General features: G+C 36.2%; 1 protein-coding gene across 1 annotated transcript; it reads right to left on the bottom strand.

Moving 5' to 3' along the window:
- Positions 1–653: 653 nt before the first annotated feature.
- Positions 654–8,610, bottom strand: ndufa9a (NADH:ubiquinone oxidoreductase subunit A9a). Its single transcript, XM_067435965.1, has 11 exons — positions 8,465–8,610; positions 6,863–7,033; positions 6,659–6,756; positions 6,473–6,564; positions 5,643–5,784; positions 4,405–4,507; positions 2,410–2,480; positions 1,694–1,770; positions 1,486–1,581; positions 999–1,065; positions 654–916 (listed from the first exon to the last, which is right to left on the bottom strand). Exons 1-11 carry the CDS (start codon positions 8,517–8,519, stop codon positions 746–748), a joined length of 1,143 nt encoding a protein of 380 aa, XP_067292066.1. The 5' UTR covers positions 8,520–8,610; the 3' UTR covers positions 654–745.
- Between the last annotated feature and the right edge of the window lie 7,607 nt (positions 8,611–16,217).

The raw sequence follows: 16,217 nt of genomic DNA, 5'->3' as shown, positions 1-16,217 counted from the left end.
TTCTGGTTATTCTTCTATCCATTTTGATGGTTGTCTTCCGTTTTCTTCCACGTCTCTCTGGTTTTGCTCTCCATTTTAAGGCATTGGAGATCATTTTAGCTGAACAGCCTATCATTTTTTGCACCTCTTTATAGGTTTTCCCCTCTCTAATCAACTTTTTAATCAAAGTACGCTGTTCTTCTGAACAATGTCTTGAACGACCCATTTTCCTCAGCTTTCAAATGCATGTTCAACAAGTGTTGGCTTCATCCTTAAATAGGGGCCACCTGATTCACACCTGTTTCTTCACAAAATTGATGACCTCAGTGATTGAATGCCACACTGCTATTTTTTTGAACACACCCCTTTCAACTAATTCAACTAATTGCCCAATTGCACAGCCTTAGGAGCGTGCATATCATGAATGCTGGGTCTTGTTTGTTTTCTGAGAATCTACTGAACCTACTGGTAACTTGTTTGCCACGTAGCAATAAAAAAATATACTAAAAACCTTGATTATTCTGGTTAGTCACATTGTACTGCTATTATTTTGAACAAGACTGTACATGCTTTTGTAACCTAAATGTCCCCAAACCTTGGGCCAAAGTCAGTGTGTGTCTGAATCATGTCTGAATATAAAAAAGGGGAAATGATAAACAAAAACAAGCCAAAGCTATAGGTTGAATATATTTATTTATGTACAGAAAAAAGTTAAACTAGAGAACGTGAGGAACAGCAGAGAGCTGACTGGACACCGAAGCGATGCTTAAAAGCTGACTGTTTTGGCTGGCTTGGTTTCTCCGAGCTCAGCATCCAGATAACGGTAACGGCGATGGCGACGCAAGGTTTCAATGGCCTTCTGCTCGAGGGAGGAAGGTGTGATGCCCAAGTCCTCCAGTCCTGGGAGGTCGGGGTACTTCATGTCCGTTGTGTGGAACTACAATTGAGAGTTTAGATTTCTTTTTACGTTATTGATAATAAAATAAATATATTATGTTGCAATGCTCTGAAACACATACCCGGTCGACTTTATCACGGGTTGTCCAGGGCTCGAAAGGGTTCATCTCAAAAAAGCTTGCGATGAGTCTAAAACCAGAGAACACAAAGTGAATATGAGGCTGCCAAGGCCAACTTTCTTTAAAGGTTTAAAGGGAAAGTCCACTCAAAAAAAACAAAAACAAAAAACCGAGCACTCAAATATAGTACACAGTGTTTATGTGGAAAACAAAGTTCATCATATAAAACAATTTTATCTAATGTCTCTTTAGAAGACTTAGATTAAAGCACTTGATTCATATGGGTTTCTTTTACAATCTCTTTAGGAACATTTTAAAGCGTCTGAGATTTTCAGAGAGGAATTTAAACTTCTAGTTTACATTTAAAGTTAAGCTGAAGTCTTATGGGTTTGAAATGACATGAGGGCGAGCTAGTTACAGAATTTTCATTTTTGTGTGAACTATCCCTTTAAGATAAGTCATATAAAGCGTTTTTTTACGAGATGCTTACTGATAGAAAGGGCGAGGCATGGGATAAGCCAAAAATGGCCTGTGTGCCAGTGCGTACACATACTCTACCAAGTCATGCAGTAGATACCGGTTGGGTCTGTGGAGGAGAAGTTTAATGTTTTCAGACATCATAAATCATAGAATGGAAATGCATAGTTTTTTTTTGAAAAATGATAAGGCAGTGAATTAGAAATATGGCCGGTTCTTACCCAACTAATGCATATGTTTTCCCATTAGCATCGAGGTCTTTGATGGCATTGACGATGGCTTTGGCCACATCCACCACCTTTGAAAGTAAAGGAGGGTAAAATATTAAATTTACAATCTGAAATAAGACAACGTGATCATGTAACCTTAAAGTGCCCGATTATGCTACTTTAAATGTTTGTTTTGAAGGTCTCATGCAATATGCATCTTAGTTAAAAAAACAAACACATTTTCAAGTAATATACATTGCAGCATCACATCTATACTCGCAGTGTCTGAAATGGTTGGATAAATCATTCAGTCTCTCTAAACCTCTCATTTCTGAGAGCCAACTGTGCTCTGATTGGTCAGATGGCTCAGTCTGTTCAGCTCCACTGGTTTCCTCAGCACTTGTATATACAGTGATATGAATAGTATTGACGGCGTTGGTTTTACCATATCAATTTTAGTCTTCGCACCTTGGAAGAGCATGCACAGTGGATTTGCGTTCGCAGTGCAGAAAGTACATCTTCTCAAAATGTGCTTACAAATTTGTTACAAGCTTTCATAGTCTATGCAAGAAGACCTACCTTTTTTCTTTTGAGAGACAACACTTTTGTGCAGACCTTTTACATTCACAAAAGCTATATTATACACTATATGAAAGGTCATATCTGAAATGACCTAATAGGTGCACTTTAAATAAGATGTGTTCTTGTGTTCCAAGTTGATTACTCACATGAACAGGCTGCTTGACTGTCTTCTTGCCCATACCAATTAGAGGTACAGCTTTGCCAAACCAACGCATGTCTAAACAAGACAATTACAGGAAATATGCAATCAAAAAAACAATGTGCTGAGGTCAAACATGCAAAACTGGGTTAGGTATCAGCTAGACATGAATTTCAATTTTTATTTGACAGAAGACAGAATGTCTGGTTTGGAACAAAATGAGGGAGAGGCAAGTTTCCATCCAAGGATGTTTTTGCAAACAAACAAACATTTTTACAGACAGAGCTGATTGAAATGGTAATTACTGATCCAGAATTCCTAGAACTCTTTTGTTTTACTTTAGCTCAACGTCGATACTTCAACTCCGGGTTTCACAGACAAGGCTTAAGCTAGTTCTAGACTAAAAATTATGTTTGTGCTGTTTTAAATGAAAGAATCTTGGCATTGTTGTCTCGAGATGCACACCAGTATTGCTTTTTTCTAGGGAACGTTTATAAAAGTTACTTGAAGGGTTAGTTCACCCAAAAATTGTAAAATTATTGTACAGCCACTGTAGTGAGATGGACTTTGTATCGATGTGTTTAGTGCCTTTTATGGGTCTTGTGAGTGGGTCAGTGGAAATGTACTGAATGCCAATGGAGGCCTTTCTGAAATCTTTCTCAGCCATCAGCTTTCAACAAAAATATCTTCATGTGTGTTCCGAAGATGAACGAAGGTCTTACAGGTGTCCAATGACATTAGGGTGAGTAATTAATGAAATAATTTTCATTTTTGGGTGAACTAACCCTTTAAAGGAACTATATGTAAGATTGTGGCCAAAACTGGTACTGCAATCACTTTCAAATTACTGTTGAGTGGTGTATCCCTCTCCCCCTTCTCCCTGACTCGAGGTTGTCAGATTGGCTGCAGGATCCAGCAGGAACGTTTGTATCTGCAGCTGTGGTAACTAGAGCAGATCTGGCAACCCGGATGCAGAAACACTACTGACTTCATGATTGGTAGATAGGTGGATGGATTTGAAGTATTACTGTATTTTCCGGACTATAAGTTGCACTTTTTTTATAGTTTGGCTGGTCCTGCGACTTATAGTCAGGTGCGACTTATATAACAAATTTAATTCATACTGACTGACAAGAATAAACATATAGCCGCGAGAGGGCGCTCTATGCTGCTCCTGTAGCCTACCCCTGAAAAAAATAACTGAAAACAGAAAAAAAAACCTCTAAACTGAAATATTAACTTAAAGACAAAACTTAGAAAGACTGAACACAAACTAAATGCCCCCATAAAGAAAATCTTATTCTGCAAAATACAAACTGCATGTAGTAATATGCAGCCGAGAACGATTCACACAGCGTTCGTCTCGCGCGGCTGAGCCTCTCCCGGCAGAGAGTTCAAGCATCTGTGGACTCGTTCCTTCAGCTGTACCACATCTTGATCCGCGATTAGCTTTCTTTGTTTTCTTCATTACAGTTAACGTAACCTCTGCTTTTCGCCAGCCCCTTACAAGTTTCTCACTTACTTCAAACTTTCTTTCTTCTGCTCGGTTTATGCACAGTGAAGCGGGCGCGAGCGAGTGCACGTGAGCGGGTGCACGCATGCGCGCGCGGCTCCCGCTCTGCCCTAATGTGACTTATAGTCCAGTGCGACTTATATATGTTTTTTTCCTCTTCATGACGCATTTTTTGACTGATGCGACTTACACTCCGGAGCGACTTATAGTCCGGAAAATACGGTATATACATGCCTGTTGAAGGTCATGAGACCGAAACGTTGCTAATAAAAAGTTTCTGATTTTTGCAAGTATTGATAGTGTGCAGGATTTCCTTTTGTTTGTTTGTTGAGATTTTTGGATCTGGGTATCCTCGGACTACACATCTATCTATTATCTACAGGTGTGCGATGGTAATTGTGCACTAATTGTATTTTTTTTTTAGGCAATAACTAAAAGATAACATTTTTACAATCAGTAACGGTTTTTAGGACGCAGTCAGATACCTACTAGCAAAGTGGTTCAAGAATCGATCTTCTCTTCCAAAGCACTCCGAGGGTTTCATAATGACGGCCTCAGGGAACTCTTCCCGCACCGCTGCCTCGCCTACAGCCTGTAAGAGTTGAACTCATTAAAACCATGACACAAACATAGTGCAATCATTATAATTTATTATAGATTTTTTTAGAGTAATATAATGTAGTCATGAGCATGATAATCAGGAAATGGGGTTCATTTTAATTTTATGTTGATTTTTAAATACTTCACTGCGGGCAGATTGGGCTTTCAATAAAACTTGGCTGCCTATGCAGTAGATTTTTTTTATTTTTATATCAGTGGTACCTGACTAGAGAAAACAGAGGGACATTTTTTTTTTTTACCAAACAGGTAGGAAAACAAATTATGATTATGATTCTCCCTACTACTACTTTTTATACCTTTTAAATTTTCCTTTCTAAAAAAGGCTACTGCTTGAATAAGTTCAGAAGGTCTTCCAGGTTTGTGGAATTGCACACACAGACCAGCAGTAAGTCATGTGACTATCACTGAAAACTGAGATCCCTTGAATTACAGACATCATTTCACTTTAAACAAGCGTTTTCTCAACATTGCATAATTAATCAACTCCTGATGAACACATTTTTTTAAAGTATCACTGAGTGAATCATTTAACCATGTATTAATGTCTCGGGAATGATTTTGTCTTTCAAACACATAAAAAAAAAATCACGTTATATATATATATATACATATATATATATATATATATATATATATATATATATATATATATATATATATATATATATATATATATATATATATAATTTATATAAGTATTTTGTATATACTTAAATGTATACACATGCATTTGTGTGTATTTATATATGCATAACTATACACTGCACACACACATATGCAATTAATCGATTTGACAACACTAGTGTTTTTATATCAATATAGTACAAGATTATCCTATTCAAATCAATGTTAGGTCAAATGTCATAAATTAATCTAAAAGTAGTCAATTATATTACATTTATAGAGTAATTACATTATTTATATAATTACATAATTACAGTAAATTGTTAACAACAATTTATCATGTACTTTGAAATCAATAGCCAGCACTGGCACTAAGCATGTTAATTATAACAAAACAACATTATAACAAAAAGTGGGTTGAAAATCGTTAAAGTTATAATTTAGCTCAATGCACACCCATGGGCTTTAAATAAGGACATTACCTTATTCCTTAGATACTTGGAGGGGCTGCGAATATCTGCATTAAGGTGGGACACATGTATAAATTTTTTAATTCCGGCTTCACGAGCTGCCCTCGCGATCTGCTGGGGGATGGAGACGAAGACATCTTCAAACTTGTAGTTGCTTTAAAAGAGAAATTAAATGTGTTAGAGAAATATATCCATTTAAATATATCAGCAGACCACCTAGAGTTATCCAAGTTCACTTAGCTTTGGCATAATTTAATTTATTAAACTAGCTGATGATCATTTAATTATAGTAAAGCGTTGATGTTTTGACAGTTTCAAAAACTGTAGAGCTGCAAAAGAGAAGCTTTAGTGACTCCCTGGCCTTTTCATTAAATACAAGTTTCGGGGTTTAACAAAATGAGGAACATTTGAAGATATGAAGACATCCATTAATATTAGTATTGTAATTTTACAGTTGTAATGTAAAGTTAAATCAAATTATTTATATACTATTGTTTATGCAATTTTTCAATTCACAGTGAAATATTAAAATAGTCATATTGCTTGTTTTTTTATTTAGTAAATTATATTGTTTTTATATTTTTAATAAAATAAATGCAGCCCTGGTGAGCATACAAGACTTCTTCTAAAAACATAAAACATATTACAGATCAAAAACTTTTGAGTGACAGTCAATGTGACATATAATCACAAAATGTTGGGCAAATTGTTCAGTCCTCCAAACATGAAATTTTCACAATCTCAATATTTGTTTATCAGGGGGTGAAAATAAATAATACAAATAAAAAAATAAATTGCAATTCGATTTTTCCCCAAAATCATACAGCCCTCTTTTCCAGTACCTGGTCTCCCATTCTCTTCCCACAAGGTTGATCACAACATTGGAGTGAGCAATTGCTCTTTTGATAGATTCCTTATCTCTTGCATCCCATTCCTGTAAAAAAACAGTAAAAAAATCTAAATATTTTTACCAGTTTAGCCCACTTTCATTAGAAATAAAACTCTTCCTCTGATATGGATGTATTAACCATAAAGATGATCTGGCCGAGATCGCCCATAGGTCTGAAGTACATAAGATCGTACTGGTCACATCGGTGTGGAATCACGATCTGGGAGCCCATACGTCCTAAAACAAACCCGAAAAACGTTTCAAACGAATGGCACAGCAATGGAAGGCTTGTAAGTGAATGAGGCTCATTCAGGCTTTTAAGATGAACAATATGTGGACTCACCGAGTCTGTTGACGACATATCTCCCAAGGAATCCAGTAGCTCCAAACACTGTCGCAGCTACTCCACTGGAGGACGAGCGGCCTCCTTTTCCTTTCGGCACCACAGCATGATGGATCTTCCTGTGCTGAACAGTCACAGGCCCAGCTGCCAGCAACACTGGAGAACAGGTGCCTGACGAACAGAAGAAGTAATCCATGTTAAAACAAATGTCTATTAAAATAATATGGATGTAAATATGTTTTTGAAATTATTCAAATAGATTGATGAATGTCTACGGTGTAAGATATACTTTTCTAGTGCCTCTATATTATCAACATGATCAAAACTTTGCTGGAAAACCTGTAGACAAGCTTTCTGTCATCTGATTGATAATTTCTACTTATAGCAAGTAAAAGCCTTTAAAAGGTTAGTTCACCCAAAAAAGAAAATTCTGTCATCAATTCCTTACCCTCATGTCGTTCAACACCCGTAAGACCTCCGCACATCTTCGGAACACAAATAAAGATATTTTTATTGAAATCTGGCTCAGAAAGGCCTTCATTGACACTAATGTAATTTCCTCTCTCAAGAAGACCCATAAAAGGCACTCAAGACATTGTTACAAAGCCCATCTCCCTACAGTGGCTCTACAATAATTTTATGAAGCGACGAGAAAAGTTTTTGTGTGCAAAACTATTTGAAGGCCTTTCTGAGCCATCGGATTTCAACCAAAATATCTTAATTTCTGTTCTGAAGATGAATGGCGGTCTTACGGGTATCGGACATGAGGGTAAGTAAATTACATAAGAATAACTTTTATAAACCACAGAGCTTTGATAATAAAACTAAGCATTTATATATAAAATTATATACCATCATATTCATCAGAATTTCTCAATTTTTGTGTATAAATGTATCACACTGCATATTTTTGCTCAGTGTTTTTTCCCCCTCCTGGAGTATGAGCTACACATTCTCCGAAATCATAATATTTTGGCAACAAGGGCCTGATATATCTATATCATACATATATATATATATATATATATATATATATATATATATATATATATATATATATATATAATGATTTTATATGTGAGTGAGACTACTACAGGGTTAAATGCGGTAAAAGGGTAAAGGGCAGTACGACTTGGTGCTTCAGAATAACAATATTTGCACACAAATATTACATATTACATGTTAAATATTACAGGTCTAAGGTTAAACAAAATAATAAAATAAGCACTTTGGTCATCGTATGTGCGCCACTAAATACCCACTAGGTAGGGATCGCTGTTTTGAGACAACTTACTCTCCCAAATATGCTAACTTACACTGCAAACAAAATGCACTGAAAATGATACAAATTAAAGTCGTGCATAAAACGACCCGTTTTATAGTTTTAAATGACACAGTAGCAGATATATTATTATACTGCATTTGTTCTAGTGCACAAATGAGGCCTGATGTCTTTAGCCGGGGTCACACAACACAAGACAACGATTTACTTTAAACATCATCTAATCACTATATTATTGTAATTTTAACAGCCTCAGCCATAATAGTGTTTATATACGGTCACGCTGTCTGTAGGGTAAAGAAATCTAACGGTGAACTCACCTGAAAGCTTGGGAAGGACACCGACAGGACGGCAAAGCAGAGTGACAGCCGCCATGATTCTGGCCGTCAGCGCGGAGGACGGAAGCTGAGGAGGTTCAAACGCAAAACGCAAAACTCGAATTTTAAGGAAAAGCACGGGAAGAACGAGAAGGGTCTGACTGCAGTCTGCAGAGCCACAGTTTTACCCCAACCACAGTTTTACCACAGCAGTTCTGACCACGCACGCGCATTGCGTCCTTATGTCTTCGCGATGCATGTTACGGTGTCAGTTATATACTACTAATATATGAAACATATGCTTTGTAAGACATTAAAGACTATTTTAACACAATTTAAACAGCAAAAATCAAAACGCGATTGTGTAGGAATTGTAATCAGGCTCTGAACAGATTACCTATTAAAATTTATTTCAGCCAATAGAATCATAGACATCATATAGGTAGACGCCCTATTGGCTGCTGGGCGCCGAGATTTGCGGCGGCCATTTTGAACCGGTCGTACTCCTAGTTTCGTTGCATAGCAGCAGTTAAGATGCCAGAGCACTGTGCAGCATTTTCCTGTTCTAATCGGCGAACCATCGCAGGTAGGGTTTGCGGGATTACTTTTCACAAGTAAGATTTAACTTTGCCATCGTACTATTGGTTGTATTTTGTCCTTAAATCCAGATAATTGAGAAGGAGCAAGGATCTTTGATAGTACTGTACTGAAATCGTAGCTAGCTAATGTTAGCTAAGCTATGTATCTCCCTCAACTCAAGTGTTTTCCACATAACTTAAGTTACTATTCAGATCAAAAAGATGTTAGAAAGCACTTGTTAGATGCACGAAACTTACTTTTAGCGTTTGGTAACATTATGTGCCTATTAGTACCAACACAATCCAATCTGAAGTTAGTACATGCATTGCTGACCGGGCATAATAACTGTCGTTGTGTTGCAGATGAAGGCGAACAGAACAATCACAATCACAAAGGCTGATGCCGGAACTTTATCGGAATATTATATATTTAGTGTGTGTGTGTGTGTGTGTATGTGAGAGAGAGAGAGAGAGAGAGAGAGAGAGAGAGAGAGAGAGAGAGAGAGAGAGAGAGAGAGAGAGAGAGAGAGAGATATATGAGTCACAAATCATTATAAATTGTTTCAACTTATTAAAATATCTTATTTTACTTCAACTCTCTGTTTCTGCTTCTTTATCATATATATATTGTGTGGTTTTATAAATCCCCGTATATCCTATATCACATATTTTGATTTTGGACGTCTGGACACTTTATATCTTATATCAGAATATTATGTAACTGTTAAGCCCACTATAGCCCTATTCGGACGGTAATTGTTTCTCATGTGGACGTCTGTAAAATACATTTGCATGCCACCTCAGTGATAAAACTAGTCTATTCGGATGGCGATTTATTCCCGGTGGAGGAGCGAGTGATCCTCCGCACCTGGGAAAAACTGCTCACGTGGTAATTCAAATTATTGTCTGCTGTAAAAATGTCATATGCTTGGAATAAAAATAATTTAAAAAATCATATTTAATAATAAGACATTATTTTATTTAAATGTCTTTAAAAAAAAAAGTAATTTTAAAAATGAGCGGAAATAACGGCTCATTTCAAATGTTTAAGTGTTTTTTTTTCTCTTTCTCTTTTAAGCGGTGATGAAAGATTATTCTTGTAAATACTTTCCAGCATTTTAGTAATAAAAGTGTAGGCTTTAGATCTTTAAAATGCATCCGAAAAATACCTTACGACCCCACGAGAAACAATTACCATCCGAATATGGCTTAAGAATATTAATATACGCTGAGCCATGTGTCCTGTATCATAGCTACATTAATGACCTTTGCAGCAAGAAAAACCGCGTTAAAATCGGTTATGTATTCAGTGAGATGTGATTAATTAAATGCGCTGACAGCTCACTGCACCTGGCAAACAAGTTACACTGAGTGGAGCTGGCGACCGGTTCAAGATGGCGGCTCCACGGCTCGACCGTGCCAATAGGCAGTAGCGCTCGATAGGGCGTCTATCTATATGATGTCTATGAATAGAATCGCTCTGGGGGTCCTTGCGGACACGATTTCACAGGGGGACAGGATTTGTCTTTTTTTTTTTTTTTTTCATGTTTATTACAAACTCTCGTGGAGACAACAGCATAAGAAACACAACAAAACAAAAAAATTAAAATAAAACAGACAAGGCAACAACAAAGTGCAAGTTGACAGTGAGGACGGGAAAGAAAAAGAAAAAAGGCATTGTTCTCAAAATAAATAATGAGTTACAGGATCAAAAACATTTCAGCAGCATAACAAATATCTTCTATAGTTTGTTTGGAATTTTTGACAAGGTTCATGGAGGATAATAACATACGAAATTCATTTTTAAAACAGTTCACATTTGGCAATTGTTTTTTCCATTTACTTTTGTGAATGTGGTATTTACCCATAATGATGATAAGGTTGATCAGAAGTGAAAGATCCCTCGTTAGTTTAGAATTATAAATAAGAATATCTTCTATTGTAAATTGCTCAAGTTCGCTAATTTTATTATTTAACCAGTTGTGTACATCTTCCCAGAACTTTCTACTAACTGAGCAAAGGAAGAATAAATGCTCTGTTCGTTCTGGGTTTTCATGACAAAAATCGCAAGGGTCAACTTCAAAACCAAATCTACCCCTCAGTGTCTCCGCAGATGGATAGTAATTGTTAAGAATTTTAAATTGCATTTCTTTTACTTTGGGTGCAATTGGCCATTTTATAAATTTCCAATGTTTTTCAGCAATTGTTGGATTACCTAATATTTTAAGTTTTATCTTCCTATCATAGTCGTGATATATATATGTCCTTTGAAAGCTTTATTTAAATATTTGCTGTCACATTTTTTGTCCGTAATGTTTAATTCTCCTATCATTAAGTTTGGAAGTTTGATTTGGACATTTAAAAAAATTATATTTTTTATCAACTGTAACAAATTCACAGGAATAGATTTACATATTCTCTTATATTCTTTAAGAGAACATTGAATATTATCAAATTTGATTTTTAAATCTTTTAACTGTAGGATTTCACCCTTTATATCTAAAATGTCATAAACAAAGATAATGCCTTGGTCAAACCAAAGCTGGTTGAACAAAGACTTTTTGTTTGATACAATTACTCTATTATTCCACAAGGTGGCACAGTGAGGGGTAAAGTTATGGGTAAATACCATCTTCCAGTGATACAAAACTTGTTTATGAAACTCAGATAATTTAAAGGGTAATTTAGAAATTTCAAAGTCACATTTCAAAAGAAAGTTTAATCCACCGAACCTCTTAAAGATACTTTTTGGAATGTGATACCATTTTGAATCCGGCTTCAATAGAAACTCTTTCAACCACTTTATTTTAAATGTTCCTAGCATTGCCTCAAAATCCACTGTTTTGATACCCCCCCCCCCCCCCCCATTATAGTCCTTAACCAACTGAGATTTCTTAACATAGTAGGTCTTATTTCTCCAAATAAATTTATATATAATAGAGTTAATTTTCCTCACCTTTTTTGGAGCAATGTAAAGGGATTGACAGGGATATATCAGTTTAGCTATACCCTCTGCCTTGGATAGTAAGTTGCGCCCAAAAATGGAAAGATCTCTACTAAGCCAGTGGTTTAAGGATACTTGTATTTGATCAATTTTTTCTTTCATATTAATTTCCTCTCTTTGTTTTTCATCTTCAACCATCTTAACTCCAAGATATTTAACTTCTTTTATAACAGGGATAGACATTATTTCTGTCTCTTTACAGTCATATAATGCAAGTAGTTCACACTTTTTCATATTTAAACGAAGCCCTGAGGCTTTGGAAAAAATTGAAATTATGTGCAATGCATTGCTAACCATCGATTTATCTCTAAGGAAGAAAACGGTGTCGTCTGCAAACTGACTGAGGCGAAATTCGTAATCAAAAAAATGTATACCCTGAAAATGTGGATGATTTAATATCAGATATGCTAATAGCTGTGTACATAAAATGAACAACTTTGGACTAATTGGACATCCTTGCCTTATTCCACAGGTTATATTTATTCTGGATGTTAATCCTGGGTTTAAGGAGACATAGCTATAAATATCAGTATAGAACATTTTGATCACTGAACAAAATTTTTTGTCGAATCCCAAATTTTCTAACGTAGAAAATAGAAATTCATGTTCTATAGAATCGAACGCTTTGAAATAGTCTATAAATAAAATCAGGCTTTCCGATTCCAGAATAGACCGATAGTCCAGCATGTCCAAAATTAATCTCACATTATTATGTATGCTTCTACCTTTAATAAACGCAGACTGAAATTCATCTACTATTTTATAAATTACTATTTTCAATCTCTCTGTATAAATTAACGTTAATATCTTATAATCATTGCAGAGCAACTTAATGGGTCTCCAATTGTCTAAACTTGTTATATCTTTTTTTGTTTTAGGGAGTAGGGTTATTATACCAGTTTTCATTGTTGGAGTAAGACATCCCTCTTCTATACATTCAATAAATACATTCAATAACAATTCTTTGATATCTTGCCAGAAAAAATAAAAAAACTCAGAGGTTAATCCGTCAATTCCAGGTGACTTCCCATTTTTCCATTTTTTCAGGGCATTTTCTATTTCTTGTAAATTTATTTCGTTTTCCAAACTTTTTTTTTCACTTTCACCAATCATTTTAATATTGCTCTTAATCAGAGTAAAAAAGGATTCACAGTCCTCTTTGTGGAAATTTGAGCAATACAGATCAGAGTAAAAGAGTTGAACTTCCTCATTTATTTGGCTAGGGTCTTCAATATCTATGTCATTTTTTTTTAATTTGGAAATTCTTTTTTTTGACTGCCTAGATTTTTCTAAGCCATAGAAATATGTTGTATTCTTCTCACCTTCTTCGATCCATCTAGCCCTGGATCGTACAAAGGCTCCATTTGCTTTTTCTAAATAAATTTCATCTAACTGTTTTTGGAGGGAGTTCAACTCAGTTAGTTCTTCATCTGAAGCATTAGTTTTTGCCACAGAGTATGTTAATCCTTATCAGTATTTCTTCCTGTTTTAGTTTATTTGTTTTTGACATGCTTTTCCCTATTTCAATTGCCAACCTCCTTGTTTCAAATTTAAACCATTCCCACTTCCCTTTATTTGACATATCCATTCCTTTTACATTTAAACAAAGGGATTTTATTTGTTTGCAAAAAAAATCATTTGATAAAAGTCTATTATTTAGTTTCCAAATATTACCCGAAGAGCATGGTTGTTTGGTTATTAACAAGGATAAGCTTATTAAACAGTGGTCGGTGAGCGGAGATGTAATAATCTCACAATTCTGAACATTATAACTTATTGAATGTGAGATTAGCCAGTAATCTAGCCTTGACCGTTGGTTCCTATTTGAAGCACTAATCCATGTATATTTCAAATTTGTAGGGTTATTCAATCTCCAATAATCAAAAGTATTAGTTTCAATACAGAAATGTTGTAGTACTTCATTGTTTTCAGGTTGTTGGCCTCTAGGACCTATCCAACCAAGAATTTGGAGCAATGTTAAAATCCCCTCCCATAACAACTTTATCTGTCATATGAACAGCTTTCCACTCTGTCACTAGTTTACCAAGTTTTTCTAACATACTTTTGTTGTTCACTTTGTTATTATATCCATAAATTGAAAGCACAATCATTTTTTGGTTGCATATTTCAATAACTGCAATCAGCCAGTGGCCATCTTTATCTCCTAAGTGACAAATTACTTTTCCGGCAAACCTGTTACAAAGTATCATAACACCTGCCGAATAATTAGTACCATGAGAATATAAAACATTATCCCCCCACTGCTGTTTCCAAAAATTTTCGTCTGCTGTACCTGAATGTGTTTCCTGTAAAAAAATTAAATTTGCCTTAAGTTCTTTACAAAATAAAAAAGTGCCTTGCGCTTTGTAAGATTTTTCAAACCTCTAACATTTAAGGAAGTAAACAAAACCGACATTGAACACTTAAAGAACAATGAAAATAGTGCTTAATGAAAACGCTCTTGAATTAACAAAAAAGCAGGAATGAGCAATTCTGTCCAAAATATATTAGGGCTCAACCAAAACCCAAATGTTTCAGTCTTGGGCTATTTAGCCATGTCAATGAGACTTTTTTCCCCAGTCTATTCAACAGCCCATTATAACAGAAGCACAAAAACTCGAAAAACACGTGATTACTTTTTTAATCAAAGTTATGGAACATGTCGTATAGCATCAAGGATAAACCTTTTTCCCATCAATGATCGCGTATCCTTCCTTCAAAAAGGCCTTCTTTCCGTGTCTCCTGGCTTCGTCCACCCGTGGCCACAGCTTCTCCCTCGCCTCCCGATCCTCTTTGGAAAAATCCTGTTTAAAGATGATCTTCTTCTCTTTACACACTCTGGCCTCCCCTCGACATCTTCCAAACTTCCTCCTTTACCGTTCGCGAAACAAACTGCATAATGATGGGTCTGGGCATGTTGTTGTTCATTGCACCTTTTGTCCCTAAACGGTGAACGGTGTCAACATTTCGGCGGAGATCGTCAACAGAGATGGGGACCACTCTCGTAAGGATACCTATGACTTCATCTCTGGTTTTCTCATCTTCCTTCTCAGGTAACCCCAAGAGCCTGAGGTTCCATCTCCTCTTGTATCTCGCTGCTTCCAACACCTTTTCCTTCAGGGATTTGTTTTCTGCCGCCAGTAACTCAACTTGCCTTTGTAACTTCACAACGTTTTCTTTATTCTCATCCGTGGCTCGTTTAATGGCGTCGGTGCGTTCATCGATGTTCTGCAGTTTGGCTTCTAGGGCATCAAACTTTTTCAGAGCTTCTTGAACATTGTTCATCCTCGCTTCAATGTTCTCAAGCTTCCCATCCAACCCGTCAAATCTTTTCATCACAGACTCAACAGCTGACATAAAGCTATTCGCATTCTCCTCCCTTGTCTTCGCACCTCTCTTTCTCAGCTTTTTGGGTTGTGGACTATTTACAGGAGTTTGATCGCCCTCAAGATTTGCACAAGATTGCTCCATTTCTTGGATTTCGTTTTCGCTCGTTTCACTCACCACAGTGGTGCTAGGCATGGTCGACGATGTTAGCTTCATCATGTTTTTCCATCTTTCCGGTAGGCCTAGTTAGTACTGTTTGTGCGATTAATTCTTCAAAAAGTTCAAAAGTTGGTCTAAAACTAATAAAAGTCACTTCTGTCACAATATGGTTTGGTTGATTTTCCTTTAAGTAATGTTTGGACTTAATAAACGTTGTTTTTCTTCTGAGCCTGCTAGAGACTGAACTACTCACTCCGCCATCTTGATTTGTCCCCGACAGGATTTGTCATGACACCTCCACCACTGGTGTTAGAGAACTCGGCTGGCAAATGGGCAAAACTGAGCGGCCAAGCGTCTGTAAGCACCCAGTCATGATCACGCTCATTTGACTGCTTTAATTGTTAGAAACCCCCCTAAAACGTCTATAATATAAAATAATAGATTCCTAAGATTATATTCATAACAATAAAATAATGCATTCCCTTGCCGATACAGTGATAGAGTGGGTTATACTTAGCCTAGAAATCTAGACGCACCCTAGCGGCAGCAAATTTAATTTGCCCGCAAGTGTGGTCTAACAACTCTCAATTCCTATCTGAGCTGTATTCCTCACAATCTGGACGGCCCAATCACATCGTGTAGGCTATAGAGTCGGCGGGCGGGGCCTTAATGACGACAGCCGAGTTGC

This window comes from Pseudorasbora parva, chromosome 25 (genome assembly GCF_024679245.1).
Source record: "Pseudorasbora parva isolate DD20220531a chromosome 25, ASM2467924v1, whole genome shotgun sequence".
In the NCBI taxonomy this organism is placed as follows: Eukaryota; Metazoa; Chordata; class Actinopteri; order Cypriniformes; family Gobionidae; genus Pseudorasbora; species Pseudorasbora parva.
The sequence above is the reverse complement of the archived record's forward strand: the minus strand, read 5'-3'. Positions and strand labels throughout refer to the sequence as shown.

Coding starts and splice junctions, on each gene's coding strand:
- ndufa9a (XM_067435965.1), bottom strand. CDS start 8,519: ATGGCGGCTGTCACTCTGCTTTGCCGTCCTGTCGGTGTCCTTCCCAAG. Junction 6,565..6,658: donor TCGGCCAGATCATCTTTATG/GTTAATACATCC, acceptor GTTTTTTTACAG/GAATGGGATGCAAGAGATAA. Junction 1,582..1,693: donor AAAACATATGCATTAGTTGG/GTAAGAACCGGC, acceptor TCTCCTCCACAG/ACCCAACCGGTATCTACTGC.